Source organism: Zootoca vivipara, chromosome 12, assembly GCF_963506605.1.
Source record: "Zootoca vivipara chromosome 12, rZooViv1.1, whole genome shotgun sequence".
In the NCBI taxonomy this organism is placed as follows: domain Eukaryota; kingdom Metazoa; phylum Chordata; class Lepidosauria; order Squamata; family Lacertidae; genus Zootoca; species Zootoca vivipara.
In genome coordinates this window covers 21,795,365-21,808,501 of record NC_083287.1, presented here as the reverse complement: position 1 = coordinate 21,808,501, position 13,137 = coordinate 21,795,365, and the positions used below count along the sequence as shown (strand labels likewise).

Here is a 13,137-nt window from a genome sequence, read left to right as displayed (position 1 = left end):
AGTATCAAAGAAAGAGCGGCTCTGCTTAAGTTGTTAGAGGCAGTGAGCAACAGATAGGTTTTAGTTGCAATACCAATGAGGTTCCCTTCTCTCTCTTGGGGGGAGGATAGGTTTTGAAATCAATTTCAGTACCAAAGCAAGGATCAGTGGGGAAAGCTCCTATAGAAGCACCTAAGCCCTTAATTTTAAAAAGCAACACTGTCAGGCTAAATGCTGAGGCCAAAGTTATCTGCCAGAAAAAAATGTACTTTTGGGCTGGGAAATGCCCAGAAGAAAAGGAATCGCTAGGTAACAACACATTTTTTAACCTGGAAGGGACTGTTCTGGTCATTTCTGCTCCCCCTGCTGGCTGTTTTATAGATATTATTTTACTAATTGTAAAACACACTGTTGTCCAATGTATGTTGACAGATGTGCCTGTATCTACGAAATGCAATTTAAAATTAAATCCAACTGGGCGCGGGGGGGGGGGGGGAAGGTCCACCTCTGCTTTAGGATAATTCACAAAAAGTTCCTCAATTTCTCTTAAGACGATCTTCATATTCACAAGTTACACAGCCCCAAAATTAAAAGTTATCTGAACTTACTTCTCCTGTTGCGTAGAAGTCATTTTTCTGATAATCAGGAAAGAGCTGGAAAAACTGGATGAGGGCACTGAAATAACAGATGAAGTACAGGTAAAAAAAATATCTGCACTAAGAAAGGTTGTCGTCAAATGTCATAGTAGTGATGAAAATGAAAGCTTGCTAACTTATTCAGCGGCTGCACCTCAGCAGAAGCAGGCTGACATTCACTCGTGAAAATAGGGTCACAGGCAAGTGTGACATTATCCTTCAGCCACAAAATACATTTTGTCTCAAAAATTAAACTACAGCGAAGTGTCGCAGCATTAATCTCATCCCAACATACACAATCTATTTCACAGTAATATTAATTAACAAATATGCACCCGCAGAACACTTTTTTAAATTCTCCTTGCAGATACAGTGCTTAAACAGAGACATTTTCTGCTGCAATAAGTACACGTTCTGGGGGTGGGGGTGGGGCAAGCAGGAAGACACGTGGCATCATTTCTGCTTGGGCCATGAAACTCCAATTTTCCACCTTGAAGGAAGCCACAGCCTGCATTTCTGCCATCTCTGTTACCAAGCATCATTCTTATTCAGAGTGAACCCACCTTTCCCACACAACCATCTAGACTGTAAGGAGAGGAGAGGGATGCATTTAAAAAAAAGAAGAAGAGGCAGATGAAATCAGACAGGTGTATTGATTGATGTCTCTCAAGATTGAAGGAAAACTGCACGTATCTTACTTAACAAAACCACTGTCTGGAAAGGAATGTTTCAAAGCTATCTACTGTGCTACTCTCTGCATCTGAAAACATGCACACAACGTTCTATTAAGTCCAGATGCCAAGGGCAATATCCAGCTAAGTCATGGGTAGGCAAACTAAGGCCCGGGGGACGGATCCGACCCAATCACCTTCTAAATCCGGCCTGCAGAAAGTCCGGGAATCAGCGTGTTTTTACATGAGTCTATTATCTCACCCAATGCTTACATAATCATATCCTTAAAATGAGAAGGGGATAAAGAACATTTTACTGTACTGTAAATATTTCAAAAGCTCTCCAGAAGGTGTCAGCAAGCACTGACTTTTCTGGTGCATTTCAAAAGCTTGGCAGAAGAAAATGCAACTTGTATGGACTGATTTACCTATACAAATCTCTTCCTACATCGTCTTCATTCGCTGCATAACCTGCTTCGTCATCTGTGAAACTGAAGCCAGTTCCAACCTGATAGCAAAAGAGAATATAAAATATTTGTGGAACAATTATATTCCAGTTCTTCACTGCTGTTTTTGACATCAAGCAAAATGATATTCTGTTAGGTATATGGTTTCTCCTACAGTTGCAAGTGGAGTTTAAAAATTCTGGTTTTGCAATTAGTCCATTAGATGATCTGGATTCCTCCAGACATGCAGAAAATAAGACTCATTTTCGTTATTCTAGCATAGTTAGGATTATTCTAGCACAGTGTTCAAGATGTGAGGAAATTCAGTGACAATGCCACTTTTCAAATCAAGGCACACAGAAAGAGTTCCAAAATTTTCCTGTCAATAAGGAAAGGGGGACATATATTTCAACCTTTGTTTAAAAAAAGCATTCTGGTGACTGTTAGCAATTTATCTACCAAGTTCTCAGGCAACAACCTTCAATTGTAAATATATTCCAGAATCACAAGGAGGCGAAGAGAGAATTCAGAGTGCTGCTGCTGAATTAAAATTTGAGCAGTATCACAAGCAAAAAAAAAATGAAAGGGTGGAACTATACATCTCAATCAGCAGTGTTTTCCACTCAAACCTTCACTCCTATAACTTTCCCCCTTAACTGGGAGGGATTTTGAACAGGAAAACTGTCAGGGTTCGCCAATCTCATCCCTTCTGTCTGCCCAAATTCAGCTTCAGCTTGATTAAAACCTAAAGAGCCAGAGGAAGTATAATGTGGGTCATGACTAGTTTGGACCTAAGTGTCAGGGGATTGTTGCGGCTACTCTCGAGTAAAGACGCTCCAGTCCGCACTGTCTTTAAGGGTTTTATTGTGCATACTATTTACAGTGCAGAGATAACAAAAAAACATGACTGCCTGGTCCGATTCAGAACCCGGCAATGGCTGCCGCCGGCTTCTCGGCCAGCATAAAAGCCTGGGCACCCCAAAACGCCGCCCCTTCACCCTACGTGTGGGCGCGCGCCTCAATTCGGGCGCCGGAAGGAGAGGTTTCCCCTCTTGGTGGCTGGGGTGGCACCTAGGCTCTGACGTCTCACTGAGTCCCTCATCCACTGACCCTCGACCAGAGCAGTGCCAGGGCTCTGACACCTCACTGAGCCCTCTCTCCAAACTGCTCCATTCCTCATTCCCTCCTCCCGACTCGCTGCTTGTGCTGGGCGAAGTGCTGGTCAGGATGACGGGGGGGGGAGGAGGCTCCCTGTAGGGAGTTCCCCTGACACCAAGCCCACCACATAGTTAGTAGAGAGCCAGCACAGTCCTAGTTCCAGATCTGAAAGGGCCCCATTTCATTGGTAGAGCCCCCCATTGCGGGGCATTGGAAATAATAATTAAAAACGTCTGCCGAGAGGCACCTAGCATGGTGGGTCCATAGGGTCCACATCAGTGGTTAGCCCTGGCAGCTGCTCAAAGATTTTGTGTAGCCATGTTTCCCCTACACTGAGATCCTTCTTAAATGCCATACCACGTCAAGGAAAAAAGGGCTGTTGCTAAAGCGACTATCCTTACATGTAACAGATAAAATTACTACGTTTGAAGATGCAAGAACATAAGGGTTAAGGCAATTGTTGCTGTCAAGCAAACGTGTGTTTTTTTCAACGGACACCTTTAGATATGCAACATGAACCTTATCTGTTGTTCACTTACTGGATTGTCAATGTAGAGCATGGAAAACTTGGAGGTCCAGGGAAATTTTCGTTCAGACACTATCAACACAGAAGAAAATGAGAGTCGAGTGTCTACAGCTTGAATCATTAGCATCAGTCAGAAAAGGAAGCAGGACGGAAAGTGCAATCCTAACTGTATCTACTCAGCAGTCAAGTCCTACTGAACTTAGTAGGGCTTGCTCCCAAGTGGATTGTAGGCTAACATGGCAAAGTCACCCAGTAAGTCGATAATCAAGGCGTGCTTGAACTGTAGGATCCACTATTCAACATTTTGAGACCACAGAAATAAACTATGCACCCTTTCACAAGCTTATATAGCATTAAGTTGCCAACTGCTGTATGCTATTACTTTTTTCATCCCATTAAAGTATATGGCTCCTGTAATTAAGGTATATATTAAAAATGGATTTACTGGGCCAGACTTCGTGATATTATCTCGGTGCACATTACTATAGTGAATTAATCTTTTGCTCATTTTATATCACAAGATGCAGCAATGTTGAACAACATGAGAAGGTTGCATTGTGAACATGTTGGATGGATTCAATATTTCAATGTACACATTAATGCTATTATTTGTTTTAGGCTATTAAACATAGCATTGGCTATTTTTCAATAATTTCATATGGTTCTGCATTTCCTGCCAAGATAGAAAAACAAAAAACTAAACCCAAGTACTTCAGATAGATGTTAGCACCTGGCATAATTGTAAAAAGCATCGCATATCACTTGCGGTGAGAATTGTAAAGGTATTTTTTTCAACCAAGTATTATCAGTCACATACCAGGTTGGAGAATGTGTGTGATAAAAACATTTCCAAAACCTAAAGGCCATTTATTTTTGATTGATTAAAACATGTTTTAAGGCTCCTTATATTTTATTGGTGGGTTATTTGAATTATTTTTCTGTATCCTATTTTATATTGCAAGCTATCCTTGAGAATGCTTTAGCCCTAAAGTTGATGTAAAAATATTATAAGTAAAATTATGGTCATTATGCAGCCAAATGCCAGCTTCACACTCCACAGACTTAGCATTGTACTGTAACTGGATAGCTCAGTCGGTACAGCACGAGACTTTTAGGGTTGTGGGTTCGAGCCTCATGCCAGGCAAAAAATTCCTGCATTGTCCCCTTCCAACTCTATGATTCTGTGAATGGTAAGACTGGGAATCTCTATCAGTTTATTTATCCATTTTCCTCCCAGCACTTTTTGGGAAAAGTGCACATTCTCCTTTAACATTGATGTCACCTTAGGAGCAAAATTCATTTATTAAAACATATTTCAATATTATTTTAAGTCTGTGAACTAATATGATAACAACCCGTAACCTGCCACTGATAACATAGGAAATGTATTTCAAATGCATTTTTAGTTTGGGGGGAGAGGAAATAGTTCTTTTTAAAAAGGGGGGGGGAAGGTACTTCTATTTCATGCCATTAATGATCAAATATCATTCTTTCCCAAACTGCTACAGCAAGACACACTAATTTGCTCAGCAGCATAAAGAGTACACATGCAAATTCCAAACCCATAAGGGAATAGGTTCCCTTTTTTATGTTAAAACTATAAGGTTATTAACATCTGGCTGGAAGCCTTCACCCTAGAAATAAACAATACTTGCATGTGAGATTCTTGTTGACAACATATGGTCCGTGTTCCACAAAAATGCCAAACATGGATGTTCCTCCAGGTCCACCTTGGAGCCAAAGTAAGACAGGGGCTTTTTCGGGTTGTACCTGCAGAGCAGAAGGACAATAAAAACTGGAGCTGTACCTACAAAAATTTACAGAATGCATGAATTATTTCAGTAGACTATGAGGAAGAAGTGCCAACACTTTCTTTATAAGCAGCTAATTTTATAACTAGCACAAGAGCTTTCCATACGCTTTGAGTGACCACGTGCTTGGAAAGCCATGTCTCTACAGTCCTAGTATCTTGCATGCGCAGTGAAAAGAAGGTTTCAGACCTTAAACAGAGGGAGTAGAGGAAAGCAAATGGGATCAACATATGCACACAGGCCTCGTTTTCACATAGCATTAAGCCAAACCATGGTGAAGCAAGAAAGACCAAGCTTCTGCACCTCCAGAAGGAAAAATGCTACAATTTCAGTCCTTCCTCGCTCCTCCTAAGCTCCTCCAGAGCCAAGTCATAGTTTGGCTCAGTGTTATCTGTGAATCTGCACTCGTGGTCTATTTCCTCCAGGGAAATCATGCGTGGTAAGTCCAGAACAAAGGTAAGCTATGGTTTGTTGGGACTGAGATAATACGAAGCCAAACCATGGCTTTGATCTGGGTAGCATGGCAGCAACAGGTCTGGGAAAGGAGCAAAATGGTCATGATTTTCCTTTTGGGTACCCTAAAGCTTGCCGATTCCCACCGTGCCATAGTGAGCAAGGCCACGATATAATTATATGGGGTTCAATGAACAACAGATGGAGGAAACCCCAACATGGGATAGCCCACCCGCCATAAAAGAGAAAGAGTGAGATACAATTCCCCACCCACAGAAATTCAGCACGACAGGGTAAAGACCTAGAGCAATCACTGAATTATTCCTGCACTCTGTGCGAACTTCTGCACATCTCTCATTTTGAAGACCAAGTAATGGAAGTTTAACCAGCTTGAAACGCTTCTGCTTTGTTCCCTTTTTTCACAACACTCATTCTTTTCCACAATATTATTTATTTATTAGAGCTGACAAATGAGACTGGCCAGCAAAATCGGTTGCGCAAAACCATTCAGGGTCTCTTCTAAATAAAACATTTACTGCTGCCAATTGTTTTTCCTCTCTGGCATAAGTTGCACAAGATGGACTATGCTATTGATGTAATGAGCCCAGGAGTACAACAGAAGTATTAAACACAGAAACAAATCTGTTGCTCATAGCATCTGGGATTAATAACATTTCTAACAGAGCAGTACACCCTTAAACTGAAGCAGTGTTGTTATCTGAAGCAGTGTGCAAAGCCCATTTTCCCTCTTCATCCAAGAGCCTTCAGAATTTGCATCCTGCTAAGAAACACTTTTTGAAGTAATTTGTGGTCAGTGAACCATAAATCAATTATATCAGGCATCCCCAAACTTCGGCCCTCCAGATGTTTTGGACTACAATTCCCATCTTCCCCGACCACTGGTCCTGTTAGCTAGGGATCATGGGAGATGTAGGCCAAAACATCTGGAGGGCCGCAGTTTGGGGATGCCTGAATTATATTCACACTTAAAAAATATAAAACTTATGGGACTTGTTGGCATAAACTTCTCAACATTGTGTCAACTTAAACACATTCTTTTGAAATTTAAGAGTTTTATACTGCAAGCTCAAATCTCTTCAGAAAATGCCACTAGGATGTTGTTTTAGGTCTTTGCCTGTAAAACATTCTGAAAACTCATCCACTATTCTTTCTAAAGTGGTCTCAAATCCCACTCATTTTAGAGACATCTGGGCCAAATTGCCAACTCCTTTAAACATGTCAGTTCCCCCCATCTCCTAAGCAGAAAGTACTAAGAAGAAGTTGTAACCTTGCACACTTGCAGTATTTTGGTTGTCCTCATAAAAGTTATTGACCTAATACAGATTTTGGAATTCTTCTTATGGCTCACTTTTTTCTCTGGCAAAAAATAGATTTCATTCAACTCATTCCTTTCTGGAAGGTAAGGAACCACATTATGCCAGAGTGAATTACACAAGGAATCAAGCGATGCAAATCTTTATGAGCAACAGGTTCTAAATTCAGCTCTTCACTTTATTCAGAGAGCTCTCTCAATTCTAACTAAGGACTCTTAAGGATCATCCTTTATGTCCCTGCATGTTATCTATTTCATTTAATTGCTTTTTGTTCATTTATAAATACTGTATTTTTCTGTGTATAAGACGGTGATTTTTGCTACTAAAAATAGGCAAAAATTGGGTGTTGTCTTGTACACAGATGTAGCTGCGGCTGCGGTGATTGGGCAGGTGATTGGTGGTTGTGGCGAGGCGGGCAGGTGATTGGCGGATACGGCAAGTGGGTGGGTGGGCTGTTGGTGGCGGCGAGCAGGCAGACAATTGGCAGCTGCGGTGAGGTTTGCGATCGGCAGTGGCTGTGGCAAGCGATCGGCAGTGGCGAGCAGTTGGGTGAGCAATTGGCGGAAGTGACCTCCCCCACCCCCACTCCCCAAAAGCTAAACAACTTATTTTCTTAATTTTTGGTTTTAAAAAATACATGGGGTCTTATACATGGGGGCGTCTTATACATGGAAAAATACGGTGATTAAAACGACACTCCTACATATTCTAATGAAAAGCTAGGTCATTAGTATTGAGAGCAAAGAGAGTGTCCAGAATTTGAAAGCTGACATAAAAAAAAGTCAGATAACTGCTAGAAAAACTGTGTCAAAGCAGCGAACATTTTGTTTCAAAAGGGAAAAGTCTAGGTTTGCTGATAATGGCAGTCAATTACAGAAACCTTTCAAAGCAAATGTGAATAGGATATTAAATCAGGGTTTGGTATATTCCAGTTCCAATATAGCATGGACTCACTGAACAATGTGCTCTCCATCTCAATTTCCTTTCACAGCAGACATTTTGCCTATTGGTCCAAAATGTGCTCTGAACACTTTACTCCCACGTACGAAACATACAGCTACACAACTAGTTATATCTCCCAATATCCCCACCCACAGGGCTGTTCTGGAGGCGGCTTATAAACACCACATAAAGGTAAAGGCAAAGGTACCCCTGACCGTTAGGTCCAGTCGCAGACGACTCTGGGGTTGCGACGCTCATCTCACTCTATAGACTGAGGGAGCTGGCGTTTGTCCGCAGACAGCTTCTGGGTCATGTGACCAGCATGACTAAGCCGCTTCTGGCAAACCAGAGCAATGCACAGAAACCAATAATCTCTCGTGTTTGATCACAAGATGATGCACATAACTCACATTTGTATTTGGCTATATGGTTACAGTTCTGCCTTCTGGTCAGTTTATGTACTACATGCCAAACATTAACTTTTGGGAAGCAGCAGGGCTAGCACAGATCTTGTCCAATATCTACGATGATGAAATGGAAGTTTCCTTTGAAAGCTTTAATATGGCAGCATATCGAAACAACAGACCCACCTGAGCAGGGAAGAACCAGAAGAAAAGATTACTGTTGTGAGTCTTGTTGACGGTCAGATAACCTGAATAGCTCTTCACATTGGGTCCTGGAAGATGGCCTACCAGACTTAATTGCCTTCCTGTTAGAAAGAATGACAAGTATAATTTTATTTCTTACATTTATATATCACCTTTATCTTTCAAGGATCTCAAGGTGGTGTGTGTGGTTCTTCTCCTCCCCATTTCATCCTCACAACAACTCTGTGAGGTAGGTTATTCTGGCGACTGGCTCAAGGTCACCCAGTGAACTTCATGGCTAAGTGAGGACGCGCTTTAAGAAGTGTCTGGAAGTTCAGGTGCATGGGAGATACATCGTTTTTTATTTGTGACGTTGAGTAAAATAGTTTGTTTTTTAAAAAAAGAACTCCTGTATTGGAATTAACTCCATTTTTTTCAAGACGCACACAGAAAGCGAAAATAATAAGCAGCTTTGCAAAGTATAATAAGCGTATGGATGATTTGCTCTATATTTAACATCTCCTCTCAGCATCATGAACAATTACAAAGTGCTTGCATTGGTCGGCAATCTGGTCATATGTAAGGGAAAGAGAAAATGAGTGGCAAGCCCAAAGAAAGAAAAATAATCATTAGTACCAATGGGGTATTTTTTTCCAACGGCTCCCCTCCCTGCATGCTGCCTTCCCAATAAGGATTATGTGGTCCCATGTCTGTGATTAAGAATAAATTAGCTGTGATCTTAAAATTGGAGTAGGCAAATTCACAAAGGTTAAGGCTATCAAGGCCATTCTACAATGAATATCTAATTGTAGAATATCTAAAGAACTATTACAGTTCCATGAAAACGCGAGCAGGATTTGAAATATGAGCAACAGTAGAACAACATTAAGGATAAATATAATAATTACTATTACTACCGGTACTATTATTTTAATATTTATACCCTGCTCATCTGGCTGGATTTCCCAAGCTACTCTGGGTGGCTTCCAGTACATATAAAAACATAATAAAACATCACACATTAATAACTTCCCATACAGCGCTGCCTTCAGATGTCTTCTAAAAGTTCATATGGAAGATCACAACGGAACACCGTGATGGAAACCAGAGCGCACGTAAACGCTGTTTACCTTCCCGCCACCGAGGTACCTAATTATCTGCTTGAACTGGTATGCTTTCGAACTACAGTGGTACCTTGGTTGTAGAACTTAATCCGTTCCAGCAGTCCGTTCGACTCACGGAACGGTTTGAAAACCAAGGCGTGGCTTCTGATTGGCTGCATTCAAATCTTAAGCTTATATGACATTTTATCTGGTATATTATTGTAGGTGTTGATTTCGTTATATTATGTTATATCATTTTGTATTATCAGTTATATTATTTAGTATGTTAAGTTCTAAGACTATTGAAATGGAATAACATTTCAAATCAGTGTCTATATGCTTTTTGTCTTACTATATATATGTGTGTATATATATGGCTACATATATATAGCTCTTCCCCCCCTTTTTTTTCTTCTTTTTTTTTCTCCCTTCTCTTTTTTCTTTCCTTTCTTTTGTTATTCTTTGTTGTTGTCTGAATATGATTTTTTTTGTTAATATGCTATGTTGTGCTTTTGTTTTTGGTTAAATGAATTTCATAATGTATTCTGTGTTTGTACAATTGAAATAAAGTCTATTTTTTTAAAAAAATGAAAACCAAGGCGTGGCTTCTGATTGGCTGCAGGAGCTTCCTGCACTCAGTCGAAAGCCGTGGAAGCCGCATCGGACATTCAGCTTCCAAAAAACGTTTGCAAACCGGAAAACTCACTTCTGGGTTTGTGGCGTTTGGGAGCCAAAACGTCCGAGTACCAAGGCGTTCAACAACCAAGGTAAAACTGTACTAGGTTGGCAGAAGCTGGGACACAGCAAGGGGGGGCGTTGCTCAGCCCATCACGCGGATTCAAAATGCCGACGTTCCGATCGGCGAACCCAAGAGGCTCAGTGGTTTAGACCACATCACCACCCGCTTCGCAACTCTTAACTAATGCATTCTGCTGCTATGCGTAGAATTCTACACAGGAGATAATGAAGAAAAGGTGGAAATGATTATATATTTAAAAATAATAAGATGAGCACTTTTACCTTCCTCGGTTTTGCCACTTTCAATGTAAGGTGTTAGAAACAGCGGTTTTCCAGGGTCTCCTCCCAACGACGCTCCGTACTTTATTCCCCGAAAAGCCCTTCGGAACACACTCCATCGCTCCTGGGTGAAGACTAACTCCAAGCTCAAGCTCAGACTGAGCAAAGCCAGCAAGACCTGCATTATCTTGCCCATCTTTTCATCCAGTTACCTTAGAATAAATTAGATTAGAGCACAATTTTAAACATGCGCTGCTGCGGTTTTGTAAAGTCTGTCTAGATCCTCCCCTCAATAGTAGCTCTGGGATGTTATGCAACATCTACCTCAAAGTTAAGGGCTTTCCCGTCTCTGTTCCTTCTCATAGCTGAGAAAGCAGAAGTGGTTACAAGTGCTGTATTTTAACAAACACAACTAAGGGTTTGTTTCTCCTGCTGTGTCAATCTGCATTTGCAGAGTGTCGTTCGCATCAGAGAGCAGGTGGGGATACCCAGTATGCATAATAATAATTTTGTTATTTACATGCCGCCCATCTGACTGGGTTGCCGCAGCCGTTCTGGGCCGCTCCCAACAGAATATTAAAAACACAATCAAACATCAAAAACTTCCCTGAAGGACTGCCTTCAGGTGTCTTCTAAAAGTCAGATAGTTTCCCCGCCGCTGTAGCCCCTCCACAACTCCCATTCATGAAGCTCTCATCTGCGCATGCGCAACCGCTGTCTCAAATTTGCGCGCTGTTCTTAAGTACAAAGCAAATGCAGCCAAAGTTTTCTAATTAGATTGAAGCTGGTATTTGCAGAGTAACTACAGGATTGATAATGGATCGTTGCTAACGTCATTTGAATGTGGCTTCAAAAACTAGAAGTGGGAGAGCACTAAGATGTGGAGGAAGCGGTAATGTGAACATATTCTAAGACTGCAGTTATAACTCCCCTTTCTGGGAGCGAGCACCATTGAATTCAGCAGGGCTTAATTCTGCGCAGACGTGGTTAGGATTGCAAGAGAGTGCATCTTGTTAAGAGCAGACAGAGAAGGAATAGGAAAGTCTGTGGAATAATAATAATACTTCTACCCCACCCATCTGGCTGGACATCCCCAGCCACTCTGGATGGCTCCCAACAGAATATTAAAAACACAATAAAACATCAAACATTAAAAACTTCCCTAAACAGGGCTGCCTTCAGATGTCTTCTAAAAGTCAGGTAGTTGTTTATTTCCTGGACATCTGATGGGAGGGCATTCCACAGGGCAGGTGCCACTACCAAGAAGGCCCTCTGCCTGGTTTCCTGTAACCTCAGTGAGGGAACCGCCAGAAGGCCCTCAGAGCTGGACCTCAAGTGTCCGGGCTGAACGATGAGGGTGGAGATGCTCCTTCAAGTATACAGGTACTCATCCCCACTCTCTCTATCACATAATTCTAATTGCATAGGAGGGAGATGAAAGACTGAGGGCCCAAGCAGTCACCAACAACTGAGACAAGAAAGTACACAAGCAGATGGGTTGGGAAATGGCACTCTTTCATTTCCTTCTCACCAAACCCTGCAATTACAGAGAGTACCTGGTTAATTCCAAACAGGACTTCGAAAGGAGAAACCTATACAAGTCATACCGGAAAGGAAAGGGTTTTCAATCAGCAGCTGCAGAAGCAGAATTACTTTTTTAGAGACGTCCTGCGTAAGCCCAGCTGCAGCTGGAGAGACCAAAGTTAAATCAATGGCAATTCCAAGTGTACACAGAGTTCGTGCAGCAAAGAAGTGCTTTCTGCTGCAAAAGCAGGCTGAACTTTTCTTTAACCTAGTTCTAAATTGATTTTCAAGCATTACAGATCTATACAATGCAGCCCGGCTGTTAGTCACACATTTCAACTCAGAGCAGGATGACCTCTGAAGCCTCTACTCTCTCCCACGTCCCAATGCTAGCCTTGGAGAGAACAATCGCTGAAGGAAGTCGGGCATGCTTTGTTTCCCTATAACAAGACAGACCTTGTTGGTGCTTTTATGCAAAGGAGAAAATGTGTAACTAGAAGGCAGCAATGGTAAGAACTACCCAAGGGCTGTTTCTCACATTACAGGCAATATGAGTATTGCACTGGAGCCACATCTCTAGGGTTACTGTCCGGCCATAATGCTACTGGCCCAATTAGAATTTCACCCTTTTGACCAGCTACCAGAATTTGCGGATGCAAAGCCAAATAGAAATCTAGCTGAGCCATTCTAGCTGCTAGCACACCAGAACCTGCCTTATACAGTCATACCTTGGTTTAAGTACGCTTCAGTTTGAGCACTTTCAGTTTAAGTACACCGCCGCACCGCATGCACAGAAGCGATCTGCGCACTTTGCGCATGTACAGAAGTGCTCTATTGACGCTTCACGCGCACGCGCTATCGCCGCTCGGATTAAGTACTTTTCGGGGTGCGAATGGCACCCCGGAACCAATTAAGTACTTAACCTGAGATACCACGTAAATGTTAATTTTT

General features: G+C 41.8%; 1 protein-coding gene across 7 annotated transcripts in view; it reads right to left on the bottom strand.

Annotated features, from left to right (window-relative positions):
- Window positions 1-13,137, bottom strand: part of CPVL (carboxypeptidase vitellogenic like) — a 57,112-nt gene that overhangs the window by 35,312 nt on the left and 8,663 nt on the right. For all 7 annotated transcript variants that reach the window (XM_035129251.2, XM_035129253.2, XM_035129255.2 and 4 more), the window contains exons 2-7: window positions 10,666-10,874; window positions 8,546-8,664; window positions 5,071-5,185; window positions 3,429-3,487; window positions 1,714-1,793; window positions 588-654 (exon numbers count right to left, since the gene is read on the bottom strand). In XM_035129251.2, the coding sequence (XP_034985142.1) occupies window positions 588-654; window positions 1,714-1,793; window positions 3,429-3,487; window positions 5,071-5,185; window positions 8,546-8,664; window positions 10,666-10,858 (633 nt within the window). In that variant the 5' untranslated portion in view covers window positions 10,859-10,874. The remainder of the gene's footprint in view (window positions 1-587; window positions 655-1,713; window positions 1,794-3,428; window positions 3,488-5,070; window positions 5,186-8,545; window positions 8,665-10,665; window positions 10,875-13,137) is intronic.